Genomic DNA, 15,038 nt, shown 5'->3' with positions numbered 1-15,038 from the left:
TTAGAAACATAGAGACAATACAAAATATACACAATAAGAAATAGTAAAATATAAGGATAAACAAAAAATGATTTACAAATCTAAAGAAAAAGAACGGGAAGTAAGAATGATATATAGAATGATTAAACAGGATTAATAATCATTTAAATGAATGTGGATGTGAATGTCCAGTGAGGTGTAAGTCCAGTGAAGCTATGAAGCAGAGAGTTCTCTGCCAGCCAGAGGAGATTTATTCAAAAGAGTTATTGCCGTGGGCAGGAATGTTTTCCTGTGTCTGTCCTTGTTGCAGCGGAGCTGTATTAGCCTGTTAGAGAAGGAGCTCCGTTGACTGACCAGCTGCAGGTGGAGAGGATGGGTGGTGTTATCCAGGATGGACAGCAGCCAATGAGTTTGATGCCGATGACAGACCCAGCTTTCCTGATCAGTTTATTGATCCTGCTGGTGTCACCGGCTCTGATGCTGCTCCCCCAGCAGACCGCAGCGAAGAAGAGTGCACTGGCCACAACAGACTGGTAGAAGATCTCCAACATCTTGCTGCACACGTTGAAGGATCTCAGCCTCCTCAGGAAATAGAGTCTGCTCATCCCCTTCTTGTACACAGCGTCAGTGTGGATCCTCCAGTTCAGTCCGTTGTCTAGGTGCACTCCAAGGTACTTGTAGTCCTCCACAGCAGCCACATCCTCTCCCAGAATGCAAAGGGGCTGCGGAGACGTCCTCTTCCTCCTGAAGTCAATGACCATCTCTCTGGTCTTGGCCACATTCAGAAGCAGATGATTTCTTCCCATCCACTCTTATACACCCTACCACTGCAGAGTCATCAGAAAATGTCTGCAGATGGCATGACTCTGAGTTGTATTTAAAGTCAGAGGTGTACAAGGTGAACAGGAAAGGAGACAGCACAGTCCCCTGAGGGGCTCCAGTACTACCCACCACCACACCACCAGCGGGAGAGACTGTGAGAGAATCTTACAACCGTATTAAGGGGCTTTACAAAAGGTGGATGAGACCGAACAGCCGTACTAAGGAGCAGATTGGAGAAACCATTGTTTTGGAGCAGTACCTCCATGTGCTTCTTCCTGACGTCCGCACCTGGTTAAGGAGCCCAATCCCCAGACAGGAGAAGAAGCAGCAGACCTGGCAGAACGGTATGCAGCGGCACACAGGGACACTTCAAAGAAAAGAGTGCCTATTGGGAAGCCGAGATATGGGAAGGGCAAACCTCACAGTTTGCCGAGTGTTGAAGGCATGGACACTGGGGTTGGTAAGAAACCTGCACACTCAAACTTAAAGACTAACTTTATATGTTACTACTGTCAGCAACGTGTCACAAGTTGAGATGTGTTCCGTACCTCGCGCAGAAAATGACGACCATGGTGATAATGTAAATAATAATGGAATGGTTCTACATAGACATGTGGTAGACGTCACTGTAAATGGTCATGCAGTGAAAGCCCTAGCGGACACGGGTAGTTCGCAAACCTTGGTAAAGTCCAGTTTACTTAACAATGAAATGACTGAGTTAAGGGCAGTGTAAATATCACGTGTGTTCATGGATGTAAAAAGGATTACCCTACATCAGATGTGGTAATTGAGGTTGAAGGGCAAGCCTTCATGCTAACGGTTGGTGTCCTAGATCACCTAGCTTATGATGTGATCCTTGGGGATGATTTGCCAATCCTAGACAACTTGGTCCAGCAAAACTCTTATTGCACACACCTATGTAGTTACACACTCTGTGACCAAGGGTTAGAACCTCTTCCAGATGCAGATGATAGTTTGTGTGAAGCGGGTAGTAAGGTTAAGAAAACAAAGCGGCAGCGCCATCAAGAAATAAACAGGAATCATGATAAAGCCAAATGTCCTGGGCATACTCTCCCTGTGACTCCCCTTATAGAGACCCACTGGAAAATCCCAGATAACTTTAGAGAGAGTCAGGAAAACGACTCGTCTCTAAAACCTCTGTTTGCTAAAGCATGTAAAGTAGAGGGGGACGGAGGTGCAAGCACAGTGGGGCTGAAAAGTGATATTGGGGATCCCTTCATCATAAAAGACAACCTTTGGTATTTAGCAGACATAGAGAAACCTAGGCTAGTTGTTCCAAATGAGTTTCGCCAGCTAATCCTGCACTTGGGTCATACTGTTCCATGGGCGGGGCATCTGGGGCAGGCAAAAATCTATGATCGCATTGGTCAGCGCTTCTATTGGCCGGGATTATACAGAGAGGTAATGGATTATTGTAAAACGTGCCATGAGTGTCAGGTTGTAGCTTCTAACAAAGTTTCAAACGGAGCCCCTTTACAACCATTACCAATAATGACTGTACCCTATGAAAGAGTAGCCATGGATATAATTGGTCCTTTGCCAAAAAGTAGCAATGGTCACAGATTTGCCTTGGTTATTTGTGACTATGCCACCAGATATCCAGATGTCTATCCATTGCGTTCCATTCAGGTAAAGCATATAGTTACAAACTTTATGTCACATCTGATGAAGTCATTGTACTCTCAACTTGGGGTTAAAGGGATCAGAACAACTCCATACCACCCTGAAACTGATGGTCTTGTCAAACGTTTTAATGGTACTCTAAAACAAATGCTGAAAAAATGTAGTGATGATACTGGCAAATATTGGGATAAATGGTTGCCTTTCCTTTTGTTTGCCTACAGAGAAGTGCCACATGCATCGACTGGTTTCTCCCCTTTTGAGTTGTTATATGGCAGACAGGTCAGGGGCCCTTTGGACGTGCTGAAGGAGAACTGGGTGGCTGGTGAGGCAACGGCAACAACAACCAACAGCATCATCTCCTACATTCTGCAGATGAGGGACAAACATGTTCTGATGATCCAAGATGTCCAGCTGGAGGAAGGTGCTGAATTTGAAGCAGAGGAGGCTGACATGGTGCCTTACAGAGAGAAGAATAAAGCCCAGGCCCCTCCACAGCTTCTGAGTTTGGATCAGTGGCATCAACTTGGTGAGCTTAAGCAATCTTTCCCAGCATTGTTCTCAGACAACCCTGGACGCACTGATGTGATCAAGCATAACATTATACTGAAGGACACCAAACCTGTTCGCCTGAGGCCTTACAGAATTCCTGAAAGAATGGTGGCACCACTGAGGAAGGAGGTACAAGTGATGTTGGACATGGGAGTCATTGAACCGTCCAGAATTGAGGGGTGAAATCCGATAGTGCTTGTCCCTAAGAAAAACACCACTCAACCTCGGTTCTGCTCGGACATGAGGAAGCTGAACAGCATTTCCTGTTTTGGGTTAGGGTTAGGGTTTTCTGTGGACTCAGAAAGGGGAGAGGATGAGGACTCAGAGGAGAAGATGAGGACTGAGGACTCAGAGAGGAGAAGATAAAGACTCAGAGGGGAGAATATGTGGATTCAGAGGGGAGAAGATGAGGACTGTGGACTCAGAAAGGGGAGAGGATGAGGACTCAGAGGAGAAGATAAAGACTCAGAGGGGAGAATATGTGGATTCAGAGGGGAGAAGATGAGGACTGTGGACTCAGAAAGGGGAGAGGATGAGGACTCAGAGGAGAAGATAAAGACTCAGAGGGGAGAATATGTGGATTCAGAGGGGAGAAGATGAGGACTGTGGACTCAGAAAGGGGAGAGGATAAGGACTCAGAGGAGAAGATGAGGACTGAGGTCTCAGAGAGGAGAAGATAAGGACTCAGAGGAGAAGATAAGGACTCAGAGGAGAAGATGAAGACTCAGAGGGGAGAAGATGAGGACTCAGAGAGGAGAAGATGAGGACTGAGGACTCAGAAGGGAGAAGACGAGGACTGTGGACTCAGAAAGGGGAGAGGATGAGGACTGTGGACTCAGAAGGGGGAGAAGATGAGGACTGAGGACTCAGAGAGGAGAAGATGAGGACTGAGGACTCAGAAGGGAGAAGACGAGGACTGTGGACTCAGAAAGGGGAGAGGATGAGGACTCAGAGGAGAAGATGAGGACTGAGGACTCAGAAGGGAGAAGACGAGGACTGTGGACTCAGAAAGGGGAGAGGATGAGGACTCAGAGGAGAAGATGAGGACTGAGGACTCAGAAGGGAGAAGACGAGGACTGTGGACTCAGAAAGGGGAGAGGATGAGGACTCAGAGGAGAAGATGAGGACTGTGGACTCAGAAAGGGGAGAAGATGAGGACTGTGTACTCAGAAGGGGGAGAAGATGAGGACTGAGGACTCAGAAGGGGGAGAAGTTGAGGACTGAGGACTCAGAGAGGAGAAGCTGAGGACTGCGGATTCAGAAAGGGGAGAGGATGAGGACTCAGAGGGGAGAATATGAAGACTCAGAGGGGAGAAGATGAGGACTCAGAGGAGAAGATGAGGACTGAGGTCTCAGAGAGGAGAAGATAAGGACTCAGAGGGGAGAAGATAAAGACTCAGAGGAGAAGAAAAGGACTCAGAGGGGAGAAGATGTGGACTCAGAGGGGAGAAGATGTGGACTCAGAGGGGAGAAGATGAAGACTCAGAGGGGAGAATATGTGGATTCAGAGGAGAAGATGAGGACTGAGGTCTCAGAGAGGAGAAGATAAGGACTCAGAGGAGAAGATGAGGACAGAGGGGAGAAGATGAGGACTGTGGACTCAGAAAGGGGAGAGGATGAGGACTCAGAGGAGAAGATGAGGACTCAGAGGAGAAGATGAGGACTCAGAGAGGAGAAGATAAGGACTCAGAGGAGAAGATAAGGACTCAGAGGAGAAGATAAGGACTCAGAGGGGAGAAGATAAGGACTCAGAGGGGAGAAGATAAAGACTCAGAGGAGAAGATGAGGACTCAGAGGGGAGAAGATAAGGACTCAGAGGAGAAGATGAGGACTCAGAGGGGAGAAGATGAGGACTCAGAGGGGAGAAGATGAAGACTCAGAGGAGAAGATGAAGACTGAGGTCTCAGAGAGGAGAAGATGAGGACTGAGGACTCAGAGAGGAGAAGTTGAGGACTGAGGACTCAGAGGGGAGAAGATGAGGACTGAGGACTCAGAGGGGAGAAGTTGAGGACTGAGGACTCAGAGAGGAGAAGTTGAGGACTGAGGACTCGGAGAGGAGAAGATGAGGACTGAGGACTCAGAGAGGAGAAGTTGAGGACTGAGGACTCGAGAGGAGAAGCTGAGGACTGAGGACTCAGAGGGGAGAAGATGAGGACTGAGGACTCAGAGGGGAGAAGATGAGGACTGAGGACTCAGAGAGGAGAAGATGAGGACTGAGGACTCAGAGAGGAGAAGTTGAGGACTGAGGACTCAGAGAGGAGAAGATGAGGACTGCGGACTCAGAGAAGAGAAGCTGAGGACTGAGGACTCAGAGAGGAGAAGATGAGGACTCAGAAGGGAGAAGAGGTGGACTCAGAGGGGAGAAGATGAGGACTCAGAGGAGAAGATGAGGACTTTGGACTCAGAAGGGGGAGAAGATGAGGACTGAGGACTCAGAGAGGAGAAGTTGAGGACTGAGGACTCAGAGAGGAGAAGTTGAGGACTGAGGACTCAGAAGGGAGAAGATGAGGACTGTGGACTCAGAAAGCGGAGAGGATGAGGACTCAGAGGAGAAGATGAGGACTGAGGACTCAGAGGGGAGAAGATGAGGACTGAGGACTCAGAGAGGAGAAGATGAGGACTAAGGACTCAGAGAAGAGAAGCTGAGGACTGAGGACTCAGAGGGGAGAAGAGGAGGACTCAGAGAGGAGAAGATGAGGACTCAGAAGGGAGAAGAGGAGGACTCAGAGGGGAGAAGATGAGGACTGTGGACTCAGAAGGGGGAGAAGATGAGGACTGAGGACTCAGAGAGGAGAAGATGAGGACTGAGGACTCAGAGAGGAGAAGATGAGGACTGAGGACTCAGAGAGGAGAAGATGAGGACTCAGAGAGGAGAAGATGAGGACTGAGGACTCAGAGAGGAGAAGATGAGGACTCAGAGAGGAGAAGATGAGGACTCAGAGAGGAGAAGATGAGGACTCAGAGAGGAGAAGATGAGGACTCAGAGAGGAGAAGATGTGGACTCAGAAGGGGGAGAAGTTGAGGACTGAGGACTCAGAGAGGAGAAGATGAGGACTGAGGACTCAGAGGGGAGAAGATGAGGACTAAGGACTCAGAGAGGAGAAGATGAGGACTGAGGACTCAGAGAGGAGAAGATGAGGACTGAGGACTCAGAGAGGAGAAGTTGAGGACTGAGGACTCAGACGGGAGAAGATGAGGACTGTGGACTCACAAAGGGGAGAGGATGAGGACTCAGGGGGAGAAGATGAAGACTCAGGGGGGAGAAGATGTGGACTCAGAAGGGGGAGAAGTTGAGGACTGAGGACTCGGAGAGGAGAAGCTGAGGACTGAGGACTCAGAGAGGAGAAGATGAGGACTGAGGACTCAGAGGGGAGAAGATGAGGACTGAGGACTCAGAGAGGAGAAGATGAGGACTGAGGACTCAGAGAGGAGAAGATGAGGACTGAGGACTCAGAGAGGAGAAGATGAGGACTGAGGACTCAGAGAGGAGAAGATGAGGACTCAGAGAGGAGAAGATGAGGACTCAGAGAGGAGAAGATGAGGACTGAGGACTCAGAGAGGAGAAGTTGAGGTCTGAGGACTCAGAGAGGAGAAGATGAGGACTCAGCTAGGAGAAGGTAATTCGGTAGAAGAGGGTTCAAGTGGAGATGGAAGAACCCCACAAACAGGGATGGTGGCTCCAGCAAATCCTAAAACAAAATATGAGATCTCGGAGACATGCGAGCAGCTCAGATACTCTCTGGCTGTCTAGTCTAGCTAATTTCCATCTGTTGTCCCTATCCAGATCTTAAAAGGCTCCCTAAGATATACAAATACATAAACTGATAACAAATAAAACCATAATTAGAAAGACATAACCACACAGACAATGCACGCCTCTCACTAACCCTCCACATAAAAGTGACAGCATACAGTAGGTTACAGTATGAATAAAGAAAGGGGGGCAAGAGAAGAATAGGGTTACATGGCTTTGAGCATTTGGTATGTGGTTACAGATATGATGTTCCCTAATCCAAGACTTGAGTTTGCTTTTGAAAGTTGTAAGGCTGTTACACTCCCTTAATTCATTGGGCAGACCATTCCAATAATTGGTGGCTCTAATTGAGAAGGCTGTGTGTCCAAACTTGCTTCGTCTGTACTGCACTACGCAGTCCCCTCTGGCGGCTGATCTGGTTACTCTATTGACGCTATCTTTCTGTTTCATGAATTGGTGCAGTGGGGGTGGAGCAAGCCCATGAAGTACCTTAAAGATGAGACAGGCATCAGAGAATTGTATAAAGTTTTCAAAGTTAAACAAATTGAGCTTTTTCACTATAAGACAATGGTGATAACTATTTGCCTTACGGTCCAGTGTTTTTAGTGCTTGCTTAGAGATTCAATTGGTTGCAGAGTTGTTTGATTGGCTTGCGAGCAGCTAGTTAAGCAGTCAGACAAGTGAGAGAAGAGCTCTGCAGCCGTCATTGGCAGGTATGGTCTTATGTGCCTAACATTTGCCAGGTTAAATTTGACAGTATTGGCCACCTTTTTGCATGCTTTTGAAGTGAGAGTTGTGAGTCTAGGATGATTCCCAAATATTGTCAGGCACCACTCTGACCTTCTCTTGTTTAACTAGGACAGCAGTGTTATGAGACACAGTAGATTGTTCTGAAAAATACATACAAACAGTTAGGCTTATGTTCAGCTGTAAGCATGAATTGGTTAGCCAGTTGGATACATGGCCCATGGCTGCAGTCAGTTGGTGTGCATGCACATAGAGGACAGTGTCATCTGCATACATTTGTATGTGCACTGATGGACAGACTGTGGGCAGGGCATTGATGTATAGACTGAACAAAAGAGGGCCCAGTATAGATCCTTGAGGGACACCTATTTTACAGCTTAGGTATGTAGACCGGGTGTTATTTATGCATGTGCTTTGCTTTCTGTCAGTCAAATATGATTTCATCCATTTGATGGGATCCCCAGAGAAATTAAAGTAAGAAAGTTTTGACAGAAGAACTTCATGATTGACAGTGTCAAAGGCCTTCTTTAAGTCTAAAACTACTGCACCCACAATGTTCCTTTATTTAGTTTCATTTTTATATTCTCAATGAGAAAGCAGTTGCCTGTTTCTGTGGAGTGGTTACTTCGAAAGCCAAACTGCATTGGGTGCAGTGGTGTTTGGCCTTTGTTAAGATGAGTGGTCAGCTGCTTCGCCTCCCATTTCTCGGCTACCTTATACCCATACTAATGGGTCTGTAGTGGGCTAGTGCTTCATCAGATCAGGGGAACCTGGGAACATCAGTTCTAATCCTGCCTTGACCGCCATTGCAGTCACCATGCCGTTGTGTCCTTGGGCAAGACAATTCACCCTGTCGGTGTTGTCCACAGTATTCATGTATTACATGTCTGATATGTGTAATATGTAATGTAAAGTGCTAAAAGAAATGCAATGAACTATTATTAGTGTATATATACACTCATCAGCCATAACATCACCCTACCTATTATTGACCAGAAAAACCCTGACCCGAGGCCTGGACTCCACTAGACCTTTGAAGGCGTGCTGTGGTGTCTGGCTCCAGGAAGTTAGCAACAGATCCTTTAGGTCCTGTAAGTAGAGAGAGGGGGTCTCCATGGATCAGACTTGTTCATCCAGCACATCCCACAGATGCTCGATGGAGTGAGATCTAGGGAATTCGGAGTCCAAATTAACACCTTGAACCATATCTGCAATGTGGCCATAGTGCATCCTCCTACTGAGAGAGGCCACTGCCATTAGGGAATACCATGTCCATGAGGGGGTGTACCAGGTCTGTAACAAGTTTAGGTAGCTGGGGGAACGTGTCGCTTCACCTGTCATTGATCATAATGTAATGGCTGATCGCTGTATGTACATACTGCATATGTTTATATACCTTTTACATTACAATACATGTTACTTAACCTTTTATCCAAAGCGACCAACATACACTCATTACTGTGGACGCACTAGTCCACTGCACATATATACTGTATATTTGTATACATGTATACAGTATAAACCTGACAGCGAGTTAGGCTTAAGGGTGGTGTGTTCAGGGTCCTGTCTTGTCAAAGTGAAGTGAAATCATTTAAAAAATAGATGTTTTGTGTCCCTCAGGAAACCAGGATGCAACGTCCCCGGTGGTGGCTGGGGGCATGTCTTTGGTTGCTATGCTCCCCAGAGGTGTGGACGGCAACCTTTAAGCTGGCTTTGATTGGACCGTGGTCATGTGACCCCATGTTCTCCCGGGCCATGCCGACGGCAGCGGCCAACCTGGCATTGTCCCGGTTACGGAGCGACACCGGGCTGAGCAGAGGCTACTGGTACGACGTGAAACTATTGGACGAAGACTGCTCCGCATCCAAAGGTCTGGTCACCAATCAAAGCCTCTCTAAGTTATCCACCAATCAGAGCCTGTGTCTGAGCTATCCACCAATCATGAACTCTGTCAGTCATTCTGTTTTTAATATTTGTTCACGTTTATTCTCAGTTTCCTGTTTTCTTAACTCTGCTTCTCTTGTTTTACTCCAGCGCTGACAGAACTCGGGGACATGGAGGGTTATGGACACGCCTACATCGGTCCCTTTAGCCCCGCCCTCTGTCATGCTGCCTCTTTACTAGCTCAGCACTGGGAGGTGGGTCTTGCCTCTCCAGGCTGTTTGGGTGCTGATTGGCCCAACCTGCCGCCCCTCCCCCAGCCTAGCAGGGTGCTCTTTAGCGTGCTGCGCTTCTTCCGCTGGGCGCACGTTGCCGTCATCTCAGGTGAGTCTGTGATGTCACTGTGGGCGTGAGGCCTGTCATGATGTCACTGGTGCGTGTGGCCTGTCATGATGTCACTGTGGGCGTGTGGCCTGTCATGATGTCACTGTGGGCGTGTGGCCTGTCATGATGTCACTGGTGCGTGTGGCCTGTCATGATGTCACTGTGGGCGTGAGGTCTGTCATGATGTCACTGTGGGCGTGAGGTCTGTCATGATGTCACTGTGGGCGTGAGGTCTGTCATGATGTCACTGTGGGCGTGAGGTCTGTCATGATGTCACTGTGGGCGTGAGGTCTGTCATGATGTCACTGTGGGCGTGAGGTCTGTCATGATGTCACTGTGGGCGTGAGGTCTGTCATGATGTCACTGTGGGCGTGAGGTCTGTCATGATAATAATAATAAGAATACACACAATTCTTATAGCGCTTTTCCTAAATCTCAAAGACGCTTGAATGAATGAATGAACCAGACCATGCAATTAGTACAAGTAATTACACAGATGATTGAAATTGCGTTTCCCCATATTCCAAATGTGCAAGTAAAAGTTGACACACAACATATAACATGGTAGTACACACAGATTTAAACACAACACATACAGACAGGCAGAATAGAATATCTAGGTAGTTACTGATATGGTAAAGTGCAGAGTAGCACCTTTGAGATAAGTATGTCTGTAAATATGGATGATGTTGTGCATGTGAAGAGCAAAGTACAGTACAGTTTTAAATGACAATTAACATTCAGTTGATCTTTGTGGGTGCCAGGGTTATCATGTTCATGGAATTTTCCTGGATGAGTTGAGTAGTGGTCTGTGGGAAAAAACTATTGCAAAGTCTAGTAGTCTTGCACCGCATGCTGCGGTAGCGCTTGCCAGATGGTAGAAGAGTGAACAGCTCAAGTCCTGGATGGATGGTTGGGCGGATCTGGTTTCTCTGCTGTCCTCACCACCCTCTGTAGGGCCTTCTGGTCAGCAACAGGACAGCTGCCGTACCAGATTGATAGGCTGCTAGTAAGGATGCTCTCAATAGCACCCCAGTAAAAGGTGTTGAGGGCAGAAGAGGGGAGGTCAGCTCTGCTCATCCGGTAAAGGAAGTGGAGGCGTTGCTGTGCCTTCTTGACTCGGGAGGTGGTGTTGGTGGACCATGTCAGGTCATCTATGACATGCACCTCCAGGAACTTGGTGCTTTCCACAGACTCCACAGCGCTGCCATTGATGGTGAGTGGGGTGTGTGGCATGTGTGTCTTCCTGAAGTCCACAGTTATTTCTTTGGCTTTGTTGACGTTGAGTTGAAGATTATTGATGTCACACCAGTCGGTAAGTAGAGGCACCTCCTCTCTGTAGGCTGAGTCATCGTCGCCACTGATGAGGCCCACCACTATTGTGTCATCAGCGAACTTGATGATTTGATTGGAATTGTGCCTGGCACAACAATCGTGAGTCATCAGAGTGAACAGCAGAGGGCTCAACACCCATCCCTGGGGGACCCCGGTGTTCATGACGGTGGTCTCTGAGGGGTTTTTGCCAACTCTTACTGTCCGTGGTCTGTCGGTAAGGAAGTCCAGTAACCAGTTGCATAATGGGGTGCTGATGCCTATTGCGCCAAGTTTGTTCACCAGGTGTTGGGGGATTACTGTGTTGAAGGCGGAGCTGAAGTCCATGAGCAGCATCCGCACGTAACTGTTTTTGTTTTCCAGATGAGCCAGACATAGGTGGAGTGCTGTTGCTATGGCATCACCCGTGGAGCGTTTGGGACGGTATGCAAACTGGAATGGGTCAAGTGTAGAGGGGAGTGTTATATGGGCCTTGACCAACCTTTCAAAGCACTTCATCATGATGGGAGTGAGTGCTATCGGCCGGTAGTCGTTCAGTGTTGAAGCTGGGGATTTCTTGGGTAGTGGTATGATGGTGGTGGTTTTGAAGCATGCTGGAATGATGGCTTGGCTCAGAGAGATGTTGTATATATCTGTGAGGACATTTGCAAGTTGGTTAGCACAGTCTCTGAGCACACGCCCCGGTGGAGTGTCTCCTAGTCCGAGCAGGGAGGGGTTTTGGTTGGTGTGGTGGTGTTGTTTTCCTCAAACCGGCTGAAGAAGGCGTTAAGTTTGTTGAGGAAGTCTTTGTTGTCCTTACATGGTGGGGGTGTTGGCCTGCCTGGATGCCTTGCCCCAGACGCCTGGGGTCCTTTGTGTCACTGAAATGTGCTTGGATTTTCTGTCCATAGGCACGTTTGGCTGTTCTCACACCCTGGGTCAAGTTGGCCCTAGCGGATCTAAGGGCGTCTTTGTCCCCGGAATTGAAGGCAGCATTCCGTGCTCTCAGGAGCTCATGTACCGCCCTGGTGAACCAGGGTTTGTCGTTGGCCCTTGTGGTGATGTGTTTGACGGTCACATCTTCCATGCATTTGGATATGTATCCAGTCACAGACTCGGTATATTCCGTCTGGTTGACATGCTGGTTGGTGGTGGCAGCCTCCTTAAAAACAGTCCAGTCTGTGCAATCAAAGCAGTCCTGGAGAGCTGAGGTAGCTCCCTCTGGCCATGCTCTGATCTGATTCACAGACAGCTTGCTCCTGGTCAATAGTGGTCTGTAAGCTGGAATTAGCATGACAGAGAGATGGTCCGAGTTCCCCAGGTGGGGTGGGGAACAGCTCTGAATGCCTGCTTGATGTTGGTGTAGACCTGGTCAAGAGTGTTCTCTCCCCTGGTCGCAAAGTTCACATGCTTGTAGTAATGTGGTAGTACTGTCTTCAGTTGGGCCTGATTGAAATCGCCAGCGATTATGTAGACAGTCCGGGTTAGAGTTCTGCATTGAGCTGACAGACTGATACAATGCACCCAGTGCATCCTTTGTGTTTGCACTGGGTGGAATGTACACAGCTGTGATGTTGATGGCTGTGAATTCTCTTGGTATGTAGAATGGTGTTAGGAATTCGATATCCTCCGAACAGTGGCTTGAGACAATTTCGGCGTTTGTACACCAGTTGTTATTAATGAATACACATACACCACCTCCCCAAGATTTACCACTGAGGGCATGACTCCTATCCGAACGGAATGCAGTTAGTCCGTCCAGCTGAATGGCGTTGTCCGGAACGGTGTTATTGAGCCACGTCTCTGTGAGGATGATGGCGTTGCAGTCTCTCACCTTTCTTTGTGTTGTTAAATCCAGTCTGAGGTAGTCCATTTTGTTTTCCAGTGAACGAACGTTGGATAGCAGAATAGAAGGAAGTGCTGGTCTGTATGGGTTAGCTTTTAGCCTTGCGCTGATACCCGCTTGGCTGCCCCGCTTGCTAGGTCTCTCACGCCGCTTGCGCTGCCTCCAGTGTCGGCCGATGGTGGAAGGGGAGTCCGCTGCTTTGCAGGCCTCTGGGTCTTGCCAGTGTAAGATGCCTAACTCACGGAGTGTTTCGGGTTCCAAAGCCAGTGTAACTCCAGAAAGATTTTTGGAAAAGTTGGGGTTTCGTAGTCCAAGTAATGTAGTTCTGTTATAGACTATTCTTGTACAAGACTGTGACGATACAGACAACATATTTAACATAGAACGCACATCGCTATCGGGAGCTAGAGTAGCCGCTGCCATACAGGGGGGCGCCGCTAAGAGGTTTATCGCTTTACATACATTCAGAAGAGAAACAACAAAAAACCCAAGCAGAAATCCTAATCCAAGTGCGTAGTAAAATGGAGAGGGGAGTTGATTAGAGATCGAAAGCTAGAGTGAATAAGTGAGTTTTGAGAGGATTCTTGAAGGAGTCCAAGTTTTGACAAGGGGGCAGGGGATGGGATGCAGGATGGAGGTTGATGTTTTCATGCCAGTGACGAGGGAAGCTAGGTCAGCAGTGGGGATTTGAGTGAATGATGTAAAAGGGTGACCGGGCGTTGGCCAGTCAGCTGTGTATTCTTTCAGTGTTGTCCTTTCTGTTGGTCATCAGCTCCAACAGACTTATGGGAGAGCACCGGACAGGAAGTGGCCACGGCGCTCCGAGCCCTAGGGCTTCCCATTGGTCCGGTAGTGACCATGGAAACTAATAAAAATGGCGGCGCTCAGAAGGCTCTGCGAGCGATCAGAGTTGCGGACAAGGTCAAAGGTCAGCGCTGAAAATGTTTATTTCCTGGAGGTTTAGCGTAACATTATGTCATGTAATTATTTTCACGGTATATTTCCAGTGGTCATCATGTGCATGAGTTCTGTTCTGATTGGTGGAGAGGATCAGCGGGAGCTCCTGCTGACGGCTCTGGACATGGGGATGGTTTCTGATGGTTACGTGTTCATCCCGTATGACGCGCTGCTGTACGCCATGCCGTACCAGGTAAAAAATCACTATGTCATTAAATGTATATATATATAAAAATACATTTCAAAAGTTCATGTGCTGGTAAACATAGTCTCGCTTCTCTCCTTGTCCAATCAGGACATTGCATTTCCTCAGCTGACCAATCGCACAAAGCTCCGCCACGCCTACAGCTCCGTCCTTACCGTCACCATGGCATCCGACCAGAGCTTCTACGAAGCCTTCAGACAGGCACAGATCAACCGTGAGATCCGGACCGCCGTGTCCGCTACCGAAGTAACACACCACTTAACTAAACACACACTGCACGCTCTACACACACTGCACGCTCTACACGCTCTACACACACTGCACGCTCTACACGCTCTACACACACTGGTCGCTCTACACACACTGCAGGGAAATTATTATAAATGTTTGTTAACTCCTCCCTGCATCTTGTCTCCAGGTGTCTCCTATCTTCGGGACCATCTTTAACATGGTGTACTTCGTTGCTAAGGCGGTGGAGGAGCGTCGTCAGGCAGGGGGTGGGCATTGGGTGACAGGCAACCAGCTTGTCCAATCAGATGGAGGCTTTGATTTCCAGGGCTTCAATCAGGTTCATCCATTAAACATCAAAATAAATGTCTGATTTTATTCTAAATACTTTCACTGATAGGAAATAGTTAATAAAGTCTGCAGTTGAAGGTTCAGACTGAAGACTTAAATTCAGTAACCCGGGTTACATCTTTATTGTAGGTTGCTTTTTGTGGGTACTGCTCCTGATGTGTTTCAGTGTCATGATGACCTTCGTCTGTCTCTCAGGTGGTGTACGGAGGTAAAGAGGGTCGTGGCATGCAAGCCAGGTACGTGGTATTGGACAGCGATGGAGACAGATTTGTTCCGACACACACTCTCGCCCCGACACACACTCAAGGGCCGGTTGGAAGCCTGAAACCTCTGAGTCACACCTTCATCTTCCCCGGAGGAAAACCCCCCTCCGCCAGCTT

At 48.2% G+C, this 15,038-nt stretch overlaps 1 protein-coding gene across 1 annotated transcript in view; it reads left to right on the top strand.

Moving 5' to 3' along the window:
- Positions 1 to 15,038, top strand: part of LOC134876267 (retinal guanylyl cyclase 2-like) — a 37,450-nt gene that overhangs the window by 8,006 nt on the left and 14,406 nt on the right. The window contains 7 exon segments of the mRNA XM_063901247.1: positions 9,116 to 9,365; positions 9,530 to 9,760; positions 13,690 to 13,845; positions 13,925 to 14,067; positions 14,170 to 14,325; positions 14,498 to 14,647; positions 14,854 to 15,038. The exon segment at positions 14,854 to 15,038 is cut by the window's right edge and continues 35 nt beyond it. Coding sequence (XP_063757317.1) covers positions 9,125 to 9,365; positions 9,530 to 9,760; positions 13,690 to 13,845; positions 13,925 to 14,067; positions 14,170 to 14,325; positions 14,498 to 14,647; positions 14,854 to 15,038 — 1,262 coding nt within the window. The 5' untranslated portion in view covers positions 9,116 to 9,124.

The sequence above is a fragment of the Eleginops maclovinus genome, chromosome 14 (assembly GCF_036324505.1).
Source record: "Eleginops maclovinus isolate JMC-PN-2008 ecotype Puerto Natales chromosome 14, JC_Emac_rtc_rv5, whole genome shotgun sequence".
In the NCBI taxonomy this organism is placed as follows: Eukaryota; Metazoa; Chordata; class Actinopteri; order Perciformes; family Eleginopidae; genus Eleginops; species Eleginops maclovinus.
This window is presented reverse-complemented; position numbering and strand designations above follow the sequence as displayed.